Genomic DNA, 22,180 nt, shown 5'->3' with positions numbered 1-22,180 from the left:
AATGCTTAGAAGCCTCTAAAACAAGTCTCTAAAACAAAAGAAAGACAATAGGATGGCTTCCCTCTAATTTGTCTCAAAACATGAAGAATATATTCTTCACATTTGATTTTAAAAAGATGTGAGCAGAAGAAAGAATGTTAAAAGTTCGCTTCTTTATAGATCGCATTGTGTTCTTGCCGGAAACAGTTGCCACAACACCAGTAACCCATGCCCCCCTCACCACGCTGTTTACAACTGTTGACCACTTGTCCCATTAGAGAGGGTAATTCTTCCCTCCATTGCTGTGGCGAGGCCTGGGCTCTGACCAGCAGATGACACTGCGCTGTGAGAGGACCCGGAGCCCTCGCCGCAGCCTGGCCCTGGGGTCCGGCGGCACAGCTTGTCTTCGTTAGAGCAAGAATAGCGCAAAACCGCAGGACCGTCGTTTCACTGCTGCGAGCCTTGTCAGCCGAGAGCCGTGGCCGAGTAGCCCCCGAGGCCTTGGGCTCATTAGGCGGCCTGTTTACATGCGGTGAGCCCTCTGGTTGTTCGGTGCGTGTGACGCATCGCCTCAACCTCGTCTTGTGGATCACAGTCCCGGTTGGCTAAATAAACATGCTCTCTCTCTGATCTCAAACACCATTGGACAACACTGTCTGTGTATGTGTGTGTGTGTGTGTGTGTGTGTGTGTGTGTGTGTGTGTGTGTGTGTGTGTTTGTGTGTGATTGTAAACATGCTTTGGTTTATTTTCTAGAGAACATATGTTTTACACATTTGATTGCTTTTATTGTGATTGATTGCTCAAGTGAAGTTACTGATCAGTGTCTATGCTGTGGTTTGTGTATGTGTATTACTAGTACTATGTGTGTTAGTTTGTAGCAAGTGGCTTGAGCATTGCTGATCGGTGTGCACATGGTGACCCTTGTCTGCTTGCCTTCTATGTGTGTCGCCAGGACAACGCTGATGTCCAGTGGGGGTGGGCAAGGCGGAGTGGTGAATCCATGGCTCGTCGACGAGACTGAAGAAACACGTGGACTCAACTTTGGGGAGATCAAACAGCAGCAGCAGCAAATCATCGAAGGTTTGTTTAGACCAATCCCACAGATAGATCTCCGATCTCCTAGTGACACACTTACTTAGGGCCCACCTTCGCGTAATTACCATTGAAATGAATATTGTTCCATCTGACAGTAATAAACTCTAGGTTTTAAAAAGGGCCTGAGCATCTAACTTCTCAAAGATTTACATCATTCAAAGTTTCTCTGCATTCATTTGCTCTACTTTAATTCTGGCAGAAGTTTCTCAGAGATGATTGCCTATTTACTTGAAACGTGTTTTAGTTTGTTTGATGCTAATGTGGGTACATTTAAGTTTGACACTAGTCATATAGGAAGGTCAGTATCTCAATAATCCACTAAAAGCCTTCAGATGGTTGTAATATTGTAAGTGGATGTATATTAGGCTTGCATGCAAACACACACACACACACACACACACACACACACACACACACACACACACACACTCTGACACACTCAGTCAAATAACTGGCCCTGCCAGCAAGAATAATGACCACAGTTGCCATCATGGGGGGTAAAGTGCAGGATGACTCACGGGTGGTAGGTTGGCTGGCCTGTAGTGTCACAAGTCCAGCTCAATGCCCCGTCATCCCCAAATGGTTTCCTTGTCAAATCACACAAATTGCTTCCTCCTTGCAGATGGCTTATTTGAGCAGGAGTTTGTGTCCTTCTGTAGTGTTTTTCCAGCCCCCCTCCAACAGAGACCCCACATTTCTGAGAGCTTATGTGTGCGTGGGTGGATTTGCATTCTGATAGAACCGGCCTTGGCCCAAGTAGATGTGTGGCCACACTAACCTGTTCCGCAGATCTATGATCTGAACAAGAGAGGGCACATTTTGCCTCATTCACCCGTGTTTGAAGTCATCATCACACATTGATTACATTTCCATGCACATCATATTTTATTCGGAATAATGACAATATTCCAAATGCGCATGAGTCATGTAAACACTTTATTGCCATTACCCGAATTAGGTCATATTCTGAATACTAAACACCGGAATAACACCTCTAGCATATGCCTCTTTTAACCGGAATATTGTGGCATGGAAACACATTAGTCGGAAAATGCCCATTTCGGAATATTAAATTCCATTTTGGTCGCTTGTATTGATGCCCCGACACTTGGCAAACATAGAGAAAAGTGTGGCAAAAAGTTTGCACGTCTAAAGTGAAGACGAGGTCAATTTAGGTAAAAAACCTGAAAGTTTTAATGTTAAGATGGAATGTATTGATGGGTGGAAGCATTGTAATGCTCATTCGCGCACTGCTGACAGATGAAGAATCGGTGAAAACCCCTGAAAGTGGCCTATTATAAGGCTAAAATGCAAAACAACAGCTAATCTGGGCAAATACGCCTGTTTTGCGGTCATGAATGGAATTCAGGGACAGAGACCGTTGAGACATCATGATGCAGATACTACTTATACTGCACGTCGCTGCTTTATTCAGCATAATATGCTGATTAACATGTAAACGGGAATAATGGGAAGTTCGTGTCTGCTACATGGAAACATCTTATTCTGAATATTGCATAACCAGAATATGGTCCTTAATCGGAATATGGTTTGCATGGAAACGTGGTTGATGTCAGGATGTGCTGAGGCCTTGTCCCTGCTGTGTTTTCCTCCACAGCCCAAGACGCAGGTCTGGACGCCCTGGCAGCCGTCATCAGCCGACAGAAACAGATGGGCCAGGAGATCGGCAACGAGCTGGACGAGCAGAATGGTAAGTGCATGATAGCAGTGGTCACTCACGACCACTGTAGGAGAGATGCTTCTGTGTCGGAAAACAATTAGAAACTTGAGTGGTCAGAACGGGCGTCCCTCACCCCTGACTACTTCCCCCTCACGCTGACAGAAATGGAAAGAGCAGATACAGATGGAGCAGATGGAGCAGCGTTCTGTTCATGAGGAAGAGAAAGTCACGTGAGCGCAATCTGTGAGTCAGGAGATCAGAAGTCTGCAGTTCCTACGTCAGCTTGGCCCGTGGGGTCAGCAGAGAGAGCAGGTCTCTCCTGCAGCAGGCCCAGTGAGAGCTCTACCGTATGTGTGTAGAAGACTAGCAGAGGAAAAGGAAAGAGTGGAAAGGAAAGAGTGCAGTCCAGTAGTGTGTGTCGTTCTCCTCCACAACGCGCTGGCCTGATTCCCATAAATACCGCCCGGTGTCACAGGAGGCCGGCCGCCTCTGCGTCCCTCAGGCTGGTCACCTGTCTGTCCGCTGGTACAGTCACAGCTCGGACCCTCTCAGGGTCACCCCGACATCCAAGACTGCAGGACAGGAAAGACACAACGGCAGTCACAACGGCTAATAAATCACCTTCTCTGCCTTTTTGACTTCATATCTGGAACACTAATATGTCAGGCCTCATCACTAGTAGTTTGTCAAAGTGAAATGTCCAGTGATGTCCAGACATCTAAGACAAATGGGAATGTGGTGAAAGATAGGGAGCGAGAAACTCTTACTAGGGTCCAACCCAGATTGAAGGGCCTAGAGACCACATGAAGTAATGGACTGCAACCTCGAAAGGTCTCTTAGATCATTCCCCTCTGGCCTCCTCATAGTTAATTACACATAATAATTATCAGTGAATTATTGTTTTTTTGTTGACATGTAATGGTCATTATTTCTCTCACACTTACCATAAAAGGCCATTAATGACTAAGAGATTGTATGACAATTTATGAGAAAGAAACAACGGCATGTTCATTTCTTTTGGGTTGAAACAATACCCAGTACACACCCCCTTTCATTCAAAAGGCTTCCTGTGGGACAGTTATAGATTGCAGATCGGAACTTAAATCATGATCATTCATTTCAACACTGTCTGTTTTCAACAATCCTGGCCAGTAAGTGATTTCAAATAGAACTCTCCTTGCTAATGTATCTAACAGAACAAATCATGAGGTGACAGGAGAAGCTCTGACTTTGCTTGAAGTCACACACACACACACACACGCACACACAAACGCATACACACACACACACACACAAACGCATACACACACACACACACACACACACACACACACACACACACACACACACACACACACACACACAGGCAAAGAAAATAGGAATTAGGCAGCAGAGAACAGGACAGCCGATGAGAGAATACAGTGTGGAGTTCATAAGTTCCTGGTTGCTTTTCTTGGCATTGCACAGGTGCACTACAATGCCACAGCCCAGGGGATCAGCATAATTACAGTGGCCTATTCATCTAAATGGTGCTTTTCTTTCTCCTCCGAGCGCAAAAGTGATGACATGATTGGTGTTCTCCCTGAAGAGCCCAGACTCAGGCCCAGTGGAGGTCCCCTCTCTCTCTCTCTCTCTTTCTTTCTCTCTCTCTCTCCCCCAGCACAGGGCAGAAGAGCTGGTCACTGCCTCGCTCCACAGCACCAGCCTCTATCTCTCAGAGTCCTCATGAGTATCAAATGGAGATTGAACGCGATGGTCATTTGACTGTTTGAGTCCCTTTTTTGGCATAGTTGTCATTTGTCCAGCCATCAAATCCAATCGAGTGCTCTGAAAATGGTGACCTTGGGACTGGAAGTGAAACGCTGCGCTGCTGGGAAAAAGGAGAGGCTTTCAGCTTCCACACGCAGCCACTGATCCACCTCGGCGATTGAGGGGGAAAAAAATAAAAATAAAAAGGGTACACAGGGATTGTTTTAGCCAGCTCTCCTTTTACCCATATTGAGCGAGGGGGGCGGGGGGGGGGGGGGGTGGAGGGGGAGTCATTTGCCTTAATGCTCCAGCGCGTGTCTCTGCTCTCGCATGGCGTCAGTGTTTCCAATAACAAGAGAGTGGCAGAGGAGTGCTGTAACTGAGAACGCATCGGCCCCGCCGCAAGTGAACACTTCAGGCCTGATCGAAAGTGGCTCTGCTGCTCTAGCATGCAGTCCCACCAGTGCCCTTTGGCTCGTTACCGTCGCAGAGGCAGGAGCCCTTTTCCGAAAAAAGCGCCGCCCTTCATAGCCTGTCGTCGCATCGTAGTCCTGCTGGAGCTATGGAAACCTAGACGTGAAAAGAAAAAAAAACAGATTTTAGTCAGGGCTTTTTGAAATGCATTCTTTTTTTTGTGTTATTTTTGATGAGACTTCTTTTGTTGTCTCCAGAAGTGTTGAGCTTACCCGCTCAGTCGAGAGACACTGAGTGCTGGTTTGCTGGTCAGCTCACAGCTCCTTGCCTTGCTGACCCCCCCCTGCCACCACAGTTTCAAATGTACATGGCTGCATGTAGAGCTCACAAGGTTCAGCGATGCAAAGCCCATTACTCATCAGAGCCAGTGTTGCCTCACCCCACCACCCCCCACCCCACCCCACCCTTCCCCCTATCCCCCCCGTGCTCCCTGTGACTTATGGGAAAGACGTTGGCTCCTTGAAGCATGGACACAGGTGGAAACAGGGAGGATATATCACGGCGGTGGCTGAGAGGAGTTCAAACGCCATCCTGCTGACCGCTGCTGGCTGAGGGGAGTGATTTAGAAGTGGGGTGGCCCACTGCCCCCTGGGTGGAGCAGGAGAGGGGGGGGGGGGGGGGGGGGTTCTTCCACCATGCTGGTTCTGGGGCTACTCATCATGTTGTTAAAGCCCAGTGAGTCGGACTAGCTTAAAGGGAGTAGTTGTAGCAAAGCTGTGAAATGGATTCACTGTAAATTAGTAGGCAGATATTTACACTGTCGTTTGACTGTTTAATAAGTGGTTGAGTTCCTGATTGGCCTGATGAAGTGGATCAGTCTGAACTGTCGGCACTCCCATACAACCTAGTGGATGTAGTTTTTTAAAGGGCAGGTTTCAGATGTTCCTGAAATAAAATTCTTCTGTTTCTTGGGTAATGGCTTCAGACAGCTTTGGCATATGCTGAGCTTCAGACTTTGTATTAAGTGACGGAGTCAACAATGTAAAAAAGAAACTGGATAGCATAATGCTTCTGGAGAGAAGAGGGAAATGGATTTAAGTTATATAAAGATGGAATGGCGAGACTCTGGTTTTGATTTGACAGTTGCCCGTAACCCCTTTGTCCTTTCGCCGCGTCTGCATCCCATCCACCCAGCCACCCCATCTCTCACAAATAATCTTTTTTTCCCCCCTGTGTTCTCTGAGATTTCAGTCCTGCCTGCCGCTGTTTCCCTATAAATAGATTAAGTTCTTTGCGGCAGACCCGTCCCTGAGCTGAGCTACGTTTGGCTGTACTTTCACTCCTTTTTTGGGAAGGGACCTGTGCTGAGGTGAGAGGTTAAGGTGACTAGCCAAGCAGAGAGAGAGAGAGAGAGAGACCGAGAGACCGAGAGAGACCGAGAGAGAGACTCCTTTGTTTTGTAGAGGGCATGATTTAAATTTCAATAGAGAAAAGCTAAGAAAATGACTATATATAAATTATTAGTAACGGTGGACAATGTATCTTAAAAACAATCTGAAGGCCAGATCTTCTCAGGTAAACTCATGGCCACAGTGTCCAGAAGGGGAAAGCTTCATCTGAACTGGAAAATAACCTTTGGCATCACCCAGCTTTAGAAAGTGGCCATCCATTTGTCCGAGGCTGACACGGCAGAGCTTGATTAGAGAGGGGGAAGAGGGGATGAGAGAGGGAAGAGCAGGAAGAAAAGAAAGCTGAAGCTGAAGTAGCAGTGGCCTCTATTGGTATTAAGGTTTTTGTTTGCCTTCATTAGAAACTTTGTTCTTTGCCAGAGGGGGAATTGTTTCAAAACAATAGGTTAATCCAAACATAAGAACAAGAGTTGGTTTGTCCAAACATACAAAAAGGAATTGGTTTATCCAAAAGAATGGGTTTGTCTAAACATACTTCACCTGTGCCTGGAGATATTTTTTTTCAAAGCTGGTGAAGTTTACAGCTGTAATGAAATCATTCAAAACTGTTCCCTGAAAATAATAATGACTCACTGTGTGCACGCTATCTGCAGCTACACTTGTGTTGCATAACAACGCTGTTTTGTTTTTATTTCCAAATTCAGTGTGGCAGGAAATAGTCCTCTGTGTATAACTAAAATGTCTTCTATCAACTTGGTGTAGCTTTTTAGCTGCTAAGATCAACATAGTTTCACTTTATTAGTGTTGATGTTTCTCAGATTTTGGCCTGGAACAATGACATCAGCCCATGTCAGCACAGGGTGAAGTCCTCAAATTTTTAGTGACTGACAGCCTTGTAAAAGTCCTCCTTGGGGGGGGGGGGGGGGGGCTTACGCAGCTTACGCAGCTTAGGTAAGCTAGGTCATCAGAAACTACAGCGACTTTTCCATGTCACTGGCAGAATTAGGATAGAAGGTTACTTTCTGGGTAATCGCTAACACACACTTGCGCTCAGCGCTCACTTTTATAGATGTGCAGCCAGAATGAGGGGCTCCATGGCAGATCGCTTACATGGTAGGTTAGGAACTTTAAGGCCAATTGTTGTCTGTATTTAAACAGACGTCTTTAGCCCTGTTTTCTGATCGGTCTTGGTTATTATAGGCCTCATCGGTGGCTTTTCATGGTAGATTTGGACCAATCAAACGGATAGATGAGTTCATATATTTTCCACACTCTCTCTCTGGGCCGTTTGATGTTATTTAATCAACATGAGTTTCCATCTAAGCCAGCTCCTCAAACTTCCCCACACAGAAACCTTCCACAGGAATTAGTCACCGCTCTCCTGTCCGCTTTTCCCCTCCACTTCTTTTTCATATTTTATAAATAGACTTTGCTCCTACGGCCACTCCAGTCAGTGCGCTCATGCATCAGGTATGCTAGCGATGACCTCTGTGTAGGCTCACACCTTCTCTGTCTGTTTCTTGGAACTGAGGCTACCACTGCCCGGCAATGGTATGTCCACATCATTTGGAACTGATGCTACCATTGCCAGATAAGAGGTCCACATCATTTGATGAGCAGAGTTGTATTTTTGTCCAGTGTTTGGATGGCATAAGCTCATTTCATAATGTGGAGAGTGCATCATGAGTGCTTCATAAGTATTTGAGACCTTCTGCTTTTTCTCTCTGGGTGTCAACACCAAAAGATGACTGAAGAGCTCAACACGGGGCTGTCAGTAGGTATCCATAAGGATTGTTTATGTGGGATTGACATATGTGCTGGAGAGCTCCTTAATGTTCCTGTGGCTTCATGCATGAATAGAATTGAATAGAATTGTGTGTTTTTCCAAACAGCTGGTTTCTGTGTTAATATTCGGCGCTAGATCAGCATGTTTACAGTCCTAATGAGCGGCAAATAAACACTCTGCCGAATAAAGGGTTCATGCCGTCGATAAGACAGTGACATCATCAGGGGGCGGTCCCAGAGAAAGGCGCTCTTGTTCGAAGTCTCAGAAACCGTCAACCGAACAAATAAACCATCCTAATGGTCGTGTTTAGCATTCACACAAAGCCGCTGTATAGTCCGAAATTGATTTATTGGCGGCCCTCTTTGCTCCAGCTGTGCCTAATGCATTAATGCTTCGCCTTTATTCAAAACATGGAAGTTGAGAAGAGAAGTTACAGAGGGCGCTGTGTGCTTTAAACAATGTTGGGAAATAATCAGATTGCAAAACTCAGTGTGATCAAAGCGTTATACTGTACTTTCGACAATGCTAGTAATCAAGGGAATGAAAGACAGTAATTACACAAGTATAATTTATCCAATTTATTTGTGCTGTGGGGCAGTATTCCTTTGTGAGACTGTGACATTACATGAGTAATGTCCTATAGTGTTACTGACCCCATTAAATGATAATGACTTGGCGGTCACAAAATATGTTGTGTAAATGATTTGTAGTAGTGTTTGTTGATAATCAGGTATTGCTAATGAAGAATATCCTATTCCAGTTTTTCAGTTTTATTAAATATAAACTATATTAACTATATCTAAAATATTGTACACGCAACTCTAAGAGGCCTATTTAACTTGAATTTAACTTGAGGTAATGTAAAAGTAGTTGGACTTGTTTATATTTTAAAAATGTTATTTATTTCGTACATTTCGTATTTTAGGTATTAGATTACATTTTCTTTCGAATGCCTCACTTGCCGCACCTGCCAGATTCATTTAAAAGTTATGTGTTTTGTTTCATATCAAAGTGTTTCATTCATATATTTTGATTCGTATCACCAACACATCACAACATGTACTGGACTTTATACTGTATATATATATATCCTGACTCCAGTCTGCAATCATAACGTTGCTTCCTCAAATTAGACCACAAAGTCCTGGCTCGTTTAGAGGGGCTCAGGGAGCCAGAACCTCCAGGGCCATCAGCTGTCCCTCCGACTATCCTCGACGCTTTGTGCTCATATTTAGAACGTCAAGCCGTCCCGGGTCAGCGGCAGTGCGGCGGTTCCGTCTTGGCAACCTTGGCAGAGTTCATGCCTGGCTTGAGATGGAAAACCAGCAGAGAGCAGCTCCAGGCCATATCCAGTGTCTCATGGCCATGATGCAAGGCTGTGTGGTGGAGTCACGTCTGCAATAGAGGCAGCAGATCTTTCCACAATTTATTCTAAAATATTTTTTATTTGAAATATTGCCCTCATGCTCCTCCATCTTAATCAGCCGTGAAAAGTCTTAAAATGAGCGGTCTTACGGCATAGTATGAATTCATTGGAAATAGTTTTGCCTTTTTCAAACTCCGTTCACTTTTAGCCCTCTAATTGTTATGCGCCTTCTCATGAAGACGTTTTCTTTCTCAGCGTTGACAAGATCCAATAACGTTTAAACATAAACTTCTCCCACTGACAAGGCTTGCTTTGACGCAAGTGAATGGAGTTTAGGGAGGGTTTAGCCACTGTGCCACTCCCCGACTGACAGCTTCCTGTGATGAAGTAAGAAAAAACAAGCGCTGTGTGCAGCAGGGAGGGATTCCCTAGTTGCCATCATAGGGAAAGACCCACTATCCATCAAACCCCATTCCCAAACGCTGTCGGCACTGCCCTGGTATCTGTCTGGGTGAGGCAGTGTGTCACTCGGCGGTGCCTGGCGCCAGCGGTGACACTGCGGGACCTCTGCTCTCTCAGCTGAACGGGAGGTGATGAATGGGCATAGAGGGAGACCCAGACGGACGCATGTGAATGGGCCCGGCTCAAAAGATCGCTGCGAAGGTGGAACCATCAATCACACCCCCTTAGTCTCCTAGCAGATGGACACTGCCTTTTTTGACTGTGGCATTTCTCCGCCATCCTTCAGACTGGGGAAGAAAAGAAAGGAGAACTAAACTACGACACAAGAATTTGCGAGTCGTTTGCAATTCAGAGGCACAGTCGCACACTGTCGCTTTCTGAGGCTATTTTGACGGGGGATGTGCAAAGGTCAGGACGAGATAACAATGCACTGCTGCGATAACAATGCACTGCTGCAGCTGGACAGAGATGCAGCCACGACGGCGCTGGATTCATGTGCAAAAGAATTTACAAGCGAATGTGATAAAAGTCACGATTGATTAAGTCACATTCTTTTCATTGTCTTCCAAGTGCACAACTGTCTTTCCTGCTCTTCCAGTTGCACCCCAACAAGCGAGCCATGTCCATTAAGGAGATATTGCGATTGGGGTCTTGTGGGTGCTGCCAGTAGTGGTTTTTGGACCCAAAAAAAAGCTACATACCAAAATGACTGTCTAAATGTTTCCGCATGTGGTCGGTCTGGCCGGATGCCTACTGACTGAATCTAGTTGGAGCTCTGATTTGGCAGCTTCAGCCGTCTCAGACAATGGAGCAAACCTGTTCAAGAATGGCACTGCCCTTGAGCATTGTCACCGGCTGGAAATTCTTGTTTAGTGATTTCAATCCACAATGGGATGATCTCTGATGGGGAGCTCCAACAAACACTTTTCTCTCGGATCGTAAATCAATTTCTAATCCTTCTCTTAACGGAGGCCCAGAAGTCCTCTAAGGGCTGTCCTGCTTCCAGAACAGCAATGATATTTGGGAGCTAGACCACATGCATGTTTTCGTTTCTTTGAGGTCGGAGGAAAAGTTAACTTGCTGGATAGTTAATCGAGTTCCCATTGTGACCACAGAATGGAGGCTTGATATGTTTGTTAGAGTGAGGTGGGGGGTGAGGGACCATTTGCAGATTTCTGAATATCTCTTTTATTTTATTTTTATGGATGCCATAAACCTTCTAGGAGGTATTCTTGCCGGCCAGGCCACAGTCTGCCTCGGTGGATCTTGGCTTTGATTTCGCTGGCTACATCTGGAACGAATGTGGGCTTGTGACAGTTGTTAGCAGCAAGGCCCACATTAAAAGCTAGTGGCAGGAATTCCCAGACGCCAGGAAGAAGTGATCTACAGCTCCGCAAACTCTGTGGCCATGGAGGCAGAGTGCGGTATAAAATGAGACCCTTTCACACCTCTCGCGCTCGCATTCCTCTCGCGTGTTGGGACAAATGTCAGAAAATGGCTGAAAGGAAACAATCTTTTGCCTTGTTACCTTTTTGGCACCGGGTGCCAGAACTTACACACTGCCGATGCAGGCAGGTGCTGGCACATTCATGGGCGTGAGTGATAGTGGGATTCACACATAAAACCTTTGTAATTTGCAGTGGAATACGAAAGAGATGACAGATTAAAAGTGGGTTGTTTTCACAACACACTGAGGAATTGAACAGGCAGAGCCATTGGCCGCCTAATCACAGGCCCTAATGGTAATTTAGTGTTCTTAAACAACACACCTCATTTCACAGTGAGTCTGTAAAAACTCCCGGCCTCCTGATGTGTCTGCTGCAGTGACAGCAGGCTAGAGGCTGAGATAGATGGAGTAGGTCAACACGGTTGGTATTGCAGATTGCAACTTGATTTATTTCTTCTTTCAGTTTTCCCTCTAGAGTGAAAGCATTAACAGGGTATTACGGAAACCACAAGCAGAATTTTGGGAAGAGAAACACCCCGAGTCTTCGCTCTCCTCTGTTTAGGGTTGATTAGGTCTCTCTCTGCTTGAAGTGGCAAAACGGAAAGCTTGCTGTACTGACCAACATTATTGTGGAACCCCAAGTACAAATAGACTAAATGTCTGAACATATTTTTGTCATTAAATTAGCATTTAACTGAAAATTGGTTAAATGTGTTGCATTTCCAATAAAGCGTTTCTCAAGTCTTGGTGGTGTGTGCTCTAGAACACACAGTGCTCAGCTCTGTGTGTCATCACCGTGGGACAGTCCAGTACTACCTGTGTGTCATCACCGTGGGACAGTCCAGTGCTACCTGTGCTACACGTTGAAGTTTTTGTTTTGCTTGAAAGGAGGGCCAGTGCCCACCCTCTATTAATTTTTGGAGTTTTCACCACAATTGCTGTAACATAAGTCAGTTAAGCAGGGTTAGTCCATTGTGTGTCACAATTGCTATGAAGACCAACTCACAATGAGAGGTGAGGGACTGATTTTATGTATGCAAGATATTTTTGGGGTGGGGGAGGGCTAGAACCGTTCATGCACCTTGGATTTATGTCATTGTGTTAGCCCATGGAACGGTGTTAAATTGGTGCCCATCACCCTATATTTGAAAAAAAAGTCACAATATCTGAGTCTGTCATGTTTCCACGATTTCTTTTTCCATCCCTCCTCTCTCTGTCCCTCTGTTTTCTCCTCTCCCTCCTTCCCCTGGATTCCTGCTCTCCCTCCCCCCTGTTGTGCGGCGTAGATGCTCGAGCTCGGCCAGTGCTGGACGTGGCGCTAAGCTGGGCGTTGGGGCCGAGGTGTCGCACTGCCTCCGCTCATCTGCGCCTCGTCTCCTGGAGTTTTTTTCCCTCTCCTCTCTCTCTCTTTCTTTCTTTCTTTCTCTCTCTCTCTCTCTCTCTCTCTGCTGGGCCTCCGGTCCGATCACATCCAGATGTCCCCGCGTGCACAGGCAGGCCTGGAGAGTGGGAGAGGCTCCCTGCCTCCCGCCTCAACCAAACAACCACATCCAGATTGCCTGGCAATGACGCGCTCTTTCGCAAACGATCAATTGTGCATTTTATCCAAGGGAAAGCACAAACTAATAAGCGGAGAAGAGAAAGGGGGAAAAATGGAGAAGTAGAAAAATTGAAGCGGAACCATGATTTTACCCGGTCACCTCTCTCCCTTTCAGTTTCCGTCTGTATTCTAGCAAGGAAAGAGGATAAACTATTACCGTTTGGAACAAACATGGATGTTATGACAAGGAAAAATACCATTGTCTTTAGAGTTTTCTTCCCTGAAGTGACCACTAACCATGAATCAGTTTTGTGTCATTTTATGCAGTAATATTGTCTTTCGTCACATTTGATGTACTCATCTTTAGACATTTGATTGCAATCTGATCTGATTATTGTTAACCCATCTGCATTCTACTGCAGAAAAGATGTACAGCAACAGCAATCAGACATTTTATTGCTATATATAACTCCACACAATCAGCAATCAGAATAACTCCACACACACACACACACACACACACACCCACACACATGCATGCCCTCACACACTTAGGGAGCATATTCACATCTCCTACCTTAAAAGAAAGGCTTGCCTAACCTTCAAAGTATGTGCATGCTCGAGCCATAAACTGGCCTTAACGTCTTAATATAGGTTCCGTAATATTTCCCTGGAGGTCTCCCCAGATTGCATGGGGAGGGGGAGTGAGTTTGCCATGTGGTGAGGCTGCAATTTCAGCTGGCAGGTCGCTCCTGGAGCGAGGGTGGAAAGGATTCCCCTACGGTTCCGTGCTACCTTGGCCCACTCGAGCTTGGCTGTGTGGAGCTGACATGAGTGACAGCGGGTACAAATCCCCCTCTCTGTTTACGCAGCGCTAACCACTCCGGTTTGGAAGCCCACAGCCAGCATGCCAGAGCTGAGCGGAGCGGAGTTGAGGAGGAAGGAGGTGCACTCCCTCCAGGGCTAGTGCAGGTCATCACGTGGAATGAGCGGAGAACCAACTCGCCTGGCCGAGCCAGTGTTTCCCATGTGGTCCAGAGCAGGTTTCTCTGAAACGAGTTAAAGACCCTCCTGCTCCATATGCCTGTAAAAGTATGTTGATATCTCAAATGTGTGGTCGTGTTTGAACTACGTTTCAGGCTGATTGCTGAAGGCATGCATTTGATTAAAAACAGAGTGCCTCTAGATCAGTCACGTCGTGCCAGAAGCAGAGGGGGCTTAATCTTGCTTCTGACTCATCAGTCCATTATCAGCCATCATCGTGATTCAGTCGTCCCAAAATTTACATTGATGATACAGATTAAATGTATTAGGGTCTCATCAAGAGGCTGTTGAAAACACATGAAATAAGTCTGCACCGAATACGCTGTTTATATAGCATTTTATCTTGCTCCTGTCTCTAGTAATACCCAGTCCATGCTAACGCGCAGACTCATGTGCTGCTCTTGTGATCATGTGAATGCCTTTAAAGCGTCGATGGTCATTTTCCACTGATTTCATAGCCGTTCCTGAGAGGCTGAGCGAGCGGGAGAGGGAGCGAACAGTTGTCTGGATGGCGGCGGTGGCGGCGGGGCCCTTGCGCGCACAGCAGGGAGTCATTACTGGTCATTCATCAGGGCTGACAGAGCGGGCGGGAGAGCAGCGAGCGCACCAGAGAGTCTCTTAACGTTTCTATTGAGTAATGCCCCATTAGCACTTGTGTCTTTGGTGAGTTCTTGAAGGGCGTTGCACGGCGTGCATGAGGATGTGATGAAGGGATCCCATCCGCTAGCTTGTTTGCCATCTCCCTCGACGGGATTCCCAGAGTTTTTTGGCAGGCCACGAGGCGTACACATGTTCTTTTAGCCTGGTTGGAGTCATTTGTTTGTCAAGATCCTTTAATTTGGACATTTATTTGTGTTTGTTGTGAAACAGGCGAAAAAGGGGGGGGGGGACATGTTGAGATTTATAGTAAATAGTAGCAGGTTTTAGAGAGATTTGTTGGTGTAATTGAATGCGAGTGTATCTTTGTTGGTCGTGAGTTGAAGCGCACACAGTTGAATCAAGTGGAGACCGTTGAGTTGAGCTGCACCACAACCTGCCTGGCCAATCAGCACAGCTACAAATTGCTCAAGACTCCGTCTCAATCTTTTTTTTTGCCCAAGTGTGTCAGGCAGACCCTGATTATTTTTTCTTTCTTCAAATGGAAGCAGAGCTAGCAGAATGGACAGCCTGCGGTATATGGGGGCGCCCCACAAGTCCTGCCAAAGTCAAGCAGTAAATCCTTTTCATCTCCCATTAAGATGACTCATATCAGCAGTCAGGTGATGCTCCGCTTGCACAGCTGAGAAAACCTGCGACGATGGCCAATGGCAATAATGTTGCCTACCAGCTCGCCAGTCACGGCCGATGTTAATCGCCATCAAAGTGCGGGCGGCCCATGAGGGCTTTTTACTGCACTTGGAGAGCGCATAGAACCACCGCCGCCCATCAAGCTGGCCTTCCTGAAAGCGTTTCAAGGAAGAGGAAACTCTTTGTCTCTCGGCCTATTTGATCTGTTATTTGATGTGGCCGCCACATGCGTAAATCCATCGAGTAAACAGCGCAAGCCAGGAGCCCCACCACCGCGCACAACAACGGGCCTCCCTGCCCTGCATCAAAAAGCCATCTTTGCCTCCCAAATGAGCCTTTTTTCCATTAACATGGAGAGCGTACAGGCCAGCTGAGCAGCCCGCGCTGCTTAGATCAGCTAAGCTCACGCAAACACGGCAGCCCTTTGATCCACGCCACCTCCCCAACAGCCCGGCGCGGCTCTCTCATCAGCTCCACACAAACACATCTGTGTGGTCACGGTGGCGTGTGAACACATATTAATGTTTAAATGAGTTTCCAAAATCGTTGTGTTTTCATAGTAAAGCAGTGATGAGGGAAATGTACAGTATTCTTCATTCCTACTAAATTGACTGAACTTCAAGCCGTTTTCTTGTAAGCATTAGGAAGTGTGGCTGTCTTGGTATTATTCTGGGTCATTGTGGAGATGCAGGTAGGAGGTGAGGAGGTTGTTGTTGCACTGTTAGGGTACAGAGTCTGCTTCATCTGTGACCCTGTTTTTGTGTACGTGCTCAGTGTGTAACAGTGTGAGGTCATTATCAGTGTGAGGTCGTGTGCCTAAGTGTGGGCAGACGCATGCTTCACTGGTGTTTGTCACTCTCGGTGGTTGAGGCCTTGGCATACAGTAGCCTAAAACTGATACGGTCCAGGGCAGAGGACAGAGTTCAGAGATGAGTATCTCGGCTCATTTCATCTTACCGCTCTTACGCACGCACACGCGCCTACATGAATTTGCTTACCCATATTCTCTTTCATATCTTCAAATGGAAAAAAAACGGAATATGACAGCTTTTACAGTTAACCCCCCTTTACCAACTGTTACCTCTCTATGCTTAGGATCCAGATAACTCGGCACACCTCAGTTAAGAGGATTTTAAGAGTTGAGAGGATTTTCTGTTTTTTTAAATTGACAACATTACTGTTATTTTCAGCATGTGTTTGCAGTTTCTCAAGGCTTTAACAGAGAATCTCCTCTGGCACAGTGGAAGTGAGGTATGATCTAAATGACCACCAGTGGGCACTAGAGGAAATGGCAGCAGGCCTGCTCTTCACCAGAGGTGGTTTGCCGAGCAGACCGTTGATGCTCTGGATTGTAGGCTGCGGCTTGAGCATGGGTGGTGTGGATTATGTGGATAGTCATATAATGTCAATTAGATTTTGTTAATTTGTTTTATACCTCAGAGGAGGTTCCTCTTTCAGTAAACGATCACGGCCCCCTCATTTTCCTCATCACGGCGCAATCATACCACATCTGCCGCTACAGCTGCGCAGGCTGCTGCATATTCCCACCTTGCCTCCTCGCATACTCACATGGTGTAAATACTCACCCGTTGCGTGCCATGGGGGTGAGCTTGTGTGTGCATGTGTGTATGTGCTTGTGTTTGTGTATAACAGATATCCCCAATCATGTTGGAGAATTCCTGAAGAAGGAATAAGGATGAATGGAGGTTATTTTCCTTACCAACAAAGAATGACGTGGAGATTATTTATATAATCCATCTCAGGATAAATGTTACCAACACATTAACGTAATTATATGAGTCAGTTTATGAATCTTTGCAGGAAAAATGCAGGAACTCCTTCTTGTTAAAACTAGTACTGATTTGGCCAGGTTAAAGTGTTAAGGCTTTGAGCAAGACCTTTGTGTTGTAAAATATCAGTGTCAATACGGGGCTAATTTCCTCTCTAAATGCTAATCCTACGTGCTAAGCCCTGGCTTCAGGGGTCATGCGGGGGCCCTGGGTGGAGGTGAGTGATGGTCAAGTCTCTGACATGCAGGATGGTTGTTCCTGGCTGGAGGTCAGGAAAGCCCAGGCCAGAGATGAAAGTACCCCCCCCCCCCCCCCCCCCCCCTCCCCGCCACCCCATAACTCAGTGTAGCGTCTGCATCATCCTGGGTGTCAGATCGCACTCTGTTAGGGGAAAGACAAATGCGTCCAGATTTGTTTGGTTTGCGAGGAATCCCGAGCCCCGTCATGTGTAGCGTGGTATGGTGTGAACGTACCGCAGTTCCAACACCTCAAGGCTAAGAGATTCCCCTCTGAAGAAAAAATTTAAAAAAAGTTTTATCTTCTGGAAACCATCTGTGGAGTCAGAGGCATTTCAACACTAGCAAACACTGAAAGAAAAACTAAATATTTGTAAAAAAGACATAGAGCAAGATTGAGGTGTGAAGAAAGCGCAGTCTGAAAATACATTTTTTTTATTTTTTTATTTTTTAAATGCCAATGAAGCCCATAAACTGGGCTCTGAGTGGAGATCAGACCAGTCCTGCCCTGCTTCCTCCTAGCTGCGGTGAGGTTTGTCAAGCAGCATGGTCATAAAGTGTTGGTGGCTGCTAGTGGGTTGTGTGGGTTTTGGGTCCTCGGGCTCTCCCACTAAAAGTCGCTCTGTGTTCTGAGACAAGGCCCTGCATGCCTAACCGCTCTGCTGGCACCCCCATCCCAATCACAGCCTCATTGTTCAGTGGCACCTGGCCATATGGAACTGGTGCTGAACTTGGCTTTTCCCATGTCGCTGCACACATAGTGTCAGAGAGAGAGAGAGAGAGAGATAGTTCTTTGGTTTAGAAAGAACCTGGTTGCAGTTTCCATCCTGCCCCCCCCCCAACCTCCTCCACACACACACACAAACACACCCTTTCCCCAAGTCCTGGACTTTTGGACTTTATCCTTCCTCGTTTAAGAGGGGTCGTTTTCTTTTTATGACATGTCGTGAGATTTGGGGGTTATTGTTTTCAATTATATCAGGTGTTCCCCGGCACCTCCCTCTTATTCACCCATGGCAACAAAATATGCAAAAGCAAGACATTCAGAAGTGGTCCTCGGAGAGCAACGTGCTCCAGGTCCATTTTTATAGCGTTTCATTGGATCGTGATTTTTTTCATTGGATTCCCTCATCGAAGTCCGGGAAAGGTGGAGCAAGCTTGGTTCAAGACAGCAGGCGTGACGGACGAATCACACAGAGCCCGAGCAGACACAGACAGATCCATCTCATCAGGATCTCTTGAGTTGTCCGACACCCCTGACCCCTCCTACCGTACGTCTTCGTTCCTCTGACTCACTTCCTGTCTTACCGTGACAACCGGCAGGAACTTTGCAGCACTGATGGTACGGTTTCGATTTGCGAAATTGACTTTGAAGTGGAAACTTTAAAGGACGAGCTTCTTCCTCAGGCCTGAAGAGAGGCTAAATCAGCCACCAACCATCCATTTTCTGGGCACCTTAGCAACAATGAATCTTCAGGAGACTTGAACGCTCCCATCCAGTGGTGGTTTCCCAGAGATGGCGTCGATCGTGTACCTCTAGCACATGCCAGTTTGCGTCACGAGTGAGTTAAAGAGTTAAACAACTGCAGGAACCACTAATTCGTGAGAAAGAGTGATTGGTATTGGAGGAATGACAGCCAATTATTCACCCGTGAAGAGAATCTGTGCAGATGTGAGCAGAGCCACACTGCTGGTCTGGAAACACAGGGCACCCCGGCTGAAACTGCGGCTTTTTTATTTATTTAAGTGTGCGCTATTACTCACAAGTATTTCTTAGTGTGAGACGCACACAAACACATATTCCCTTGACCAGAATGAGAGAGCGATACAGACGCATAGTTCTTACAAGTGTTTTTTCCATCACCTCACTTTTCAGAGGAAGTCCATGTTGTCATCGTTGCATGGCTGTTTTCCCCGTTCTCCTCATATGCACAGCATCTGTCCTTAGTTGGTTTTATGTTTTCATCTAACTGAGCCCCCCCCCCCCCCCCCTCATATCTCATGCTGCTCTTTCCCTTGTGAACCTACCTGTTGGTAGCTGTATGAGGTAGAAGGCCGACGGAGCCTGCTTAAACACCCCGTCTGTGAGACAGACAGACAGTCTGGCTGAGTGAGTGATGGTGGTTATTTCTGTGTCTGCTGGCAGAGACCATGTCTCACGTCACACATCCTCTGATGCATGGGGGTCTAATGAACAGCAAATGTGGTCCGTGATCCACACACACGTGTGTGACACATGTCGCAGAGGTTTCATGAAACCCGCCAAAGCAGACACTGCACAGTTCCCAAGCACAACATTATGTCAGTTTACATATTCAGTGGAGATTCAGTCAAGTTCGGCTGCGGAATGTGCAATAAAGTATATGTGTATATAAATGCGCTGTTACTTGACCTCGAAATAGTCGTTGATAGTCCCGTGTGTGTTTCTCATAATGTGAATATTTCGAGTATTCCAAATGATTTTCTCATAGATCTCGAAAGTAAGGTTGTCACTCGTTTTACAGATGTTTTATGTCGGACAAGTGAGTTTACGCGGCCTTTATTGTCAGGGTGCCAGTCACTTTGCTTCAGGCTGTTGGCTCCGAGCCCAAGTTTGACACTTGGACAATGACTGGCACGGGCGACGCTGATCCCCACTCACAGGCCGATCCCATATCTGCTGATCAAAATAAACCCATAGATGGGATTCCCACCACGGGCTTGCATTTTCCCCTGCCGTTCTAAACCATTACACCTAAACAAATAATCGTGGGTCTCCCATTCTTGTCTTATCGTTGCTGGGTGGAGTTGTTCGAGGGGAGAGAGTGCGGCCTGTGTGTTGTTTTTATCTCACTCTCCTCAGCCCAGCTCACACAAACAATCTCTCTCTCTCTCTCTCCGTGCTGGGCTGGGCCCTAGTGCTGTTCCAGGCTATTGGCACCGGATCATGGAGGCTCTCGGGGCTTACTGTCAGTTTACAAACTCATAAACTCTTGACAGAAAGTACAGGCCTACTAATCCTCATTCGGCAGGCCCGCTGGGCCAGTTTGTTTACAGCATGCGCTGTGGATAAAACACTGATTTTAAAGGGGGTAAGGGGTGAGGACTGGGGTTTGAAAACTTCAACAGCAGAGCAGGACTTCTTGTAAATGTAGTAATTGCCCTGAATTATATCATCGCGTCAAGAGTGCGTCCATCGTACGCCGTCCAAATGAAGTTCCAGGAACGACAGAGTGCCGGTGTGTTTTGGTTGGCATGGGCACCCTTTCCCCCCCTCCAGTCTTCGAGCCAATTGGTAACATTTGTGAGTTGCAGAGCTCTTTCTCTTGTTGCCTTTCCTCAGGCAAAATCCTTTGAGTAAGTGCAACGGAATTAGCGCAGGGCTAGTTTGTGTTTGAATCGGCAAGAAAAACAAGCAGTGGCCTAGGGGTCGGCCATGAGAAGGCGTCCTGTACTAATGTGCGTGGTTAATATGGCATGTCCTGCAGCCAGTGGGGGTTTTGCTGTTTAGAACAGTCCCCAAACCACAGCAGTCCCTGCAGAACTGACTCAGCCATCCTGCTAATTAGCTGGGTGTTGAAGGGGCGTGAAGTTCAGACAAGATTTTGTGGTGAGGGCAAATAACCCGCCTCACATCGACTAGCTTGTGCCGTCCTGAGTGAAGATGGATGATGTTATTGATGAAGCTTGATTGAAGGCTGCCTGTCATCTTGTGAAGGTTGAATATACAGTCTTTACCATTCTGAGAGAATGCCAGAGTTCCCATCACTAATTACTTGCATTTTGGTTTCAGACAAGCGAGTGATCATCAGTGATCAAAGTTGATTCATAGAGATTGGACACATTTTACAGCCTCTTTTACAACTGCTGAAAATCCCAAACTGGGTTGCTTACTTTCCTCTCACTGCTCCCTGACATCCACTAAACACTTGCAGAAGGTCTTCCGCCCAGCTCTGCTGCTCTCCACCACAGCTCTGTGTGTGGAGTCCAGCGCTGGAAGCAGGGGATGTTGCCTGTAGCGCTGCCCCGATGATGCAGCCTGTGTGACAGCCACAGTGGCACTCCGCCCAACACCACATCCAGAGGCTCTGTGGAGGGAGAGAGAGAGAGAGAGAGAGAGAGAGAGAGAGAGACACAGGGAGAGAGAGAGAGACAGGGGGAGAGTGAGAGAGTGGAAGAGAGGAGGAAATCCCTCCCAGGGCGCTGTGACAAATCCCAGCACCTGAACCAGCTGCTCCCCCACGCTTCACTCAGTCACACTTCCTTCCCCTGACACAAACCACTCCCCTGCTCTCATTCACACCAGGGTGCGAGCCATGTGCCTGGGCGCCCATGCAGGTCCACTCCCCATGTAGAGCCGCTGCCTGGCACCCAAACCTGTTTTGATGGTGTTAGGAAATATGTAATTATGGACCAGGCTGTAGTCAGGGCTTGACCGAACATGTGACATCTGTGAGCACCATGGATACTGCCTCGAATTGGTATCAGGTTTACAGTCTGTTACAATCATGTCTAACATTATACTTGGACGACTTGTAATCTAATATGATTGATTTAATCTCATTGATCCATACTCTTCTTGAGTCACCTCTTTTGATGTCTGTTAAACATCCTCTGTCAGACACAACCTATTCCGAGTTGTCATATCGCAGACAGATGACTTCATTAGTTGGGAAACAGTGTTGACTTTTTTCGAACAAAAGTGCGGGCGATGTCTCTGGGCTATCCGTGCGCCGCTCGCGCAAACACATTAAGCTGCAGATGGCTATCGTGTGTGACATAGCACCAGATAAGTGCAGCCGGCTAATAGGAAACAGGCATGAGTCTTAATGTGTGACTCACGGTTGTTGGGGGGAGCAGTGTGGTGCTGGAATGGGAAACCCTCAGGATTTAAGAGCTCAAAGAGACAGAGCA

At 46.8% G+C, this 22,180-nt stretch overlaps 1 protein-coding gene across 1 annotated transcript in view; it reads left to right on the top strand.

Moving 5' to 3' along the window:
• The window catches only part of stx8 (syntaxin 8), a 44,746-nt gene that overhangs the window by 5,079 nt on the left and 17,487 nt on the right, over positions 1-22,180 (top strand). Inside the window, exons 5-6 of the mRNA XM_042102994.1 lie at positions 934-1,061; positions 2,695-2,787. Of these exons, the coding sequence (XP_041958928.1) occupies positions 934-1,061; positions 2,695-2,787 (221 nt within the window). The remainder of the gene's footprint in view (positions 1-933; positions 1,062-2,694; positions 2,788-22,180) is intronic.

Source organism: Alosa sapidissima, chromosome 9, assembly GCF_018492685.1.
Source record: "Alosa sapidissima isolate fAloSap1 chromosome 9, fAloSap1.pri, whole genome shotgun sequence".
Taxonomy (NCBI): Eukaryota; Metazoa; Chordata; class Actinopteri; order Clupeiformes; family Clupeidae; genus Alosa; species Alosa sapidissima.
The sequence above is the reverse complement of the archived record's forward strand: the minus strand, read 5'-3'. Positions and strand labels throughout refer to the sequence as shown.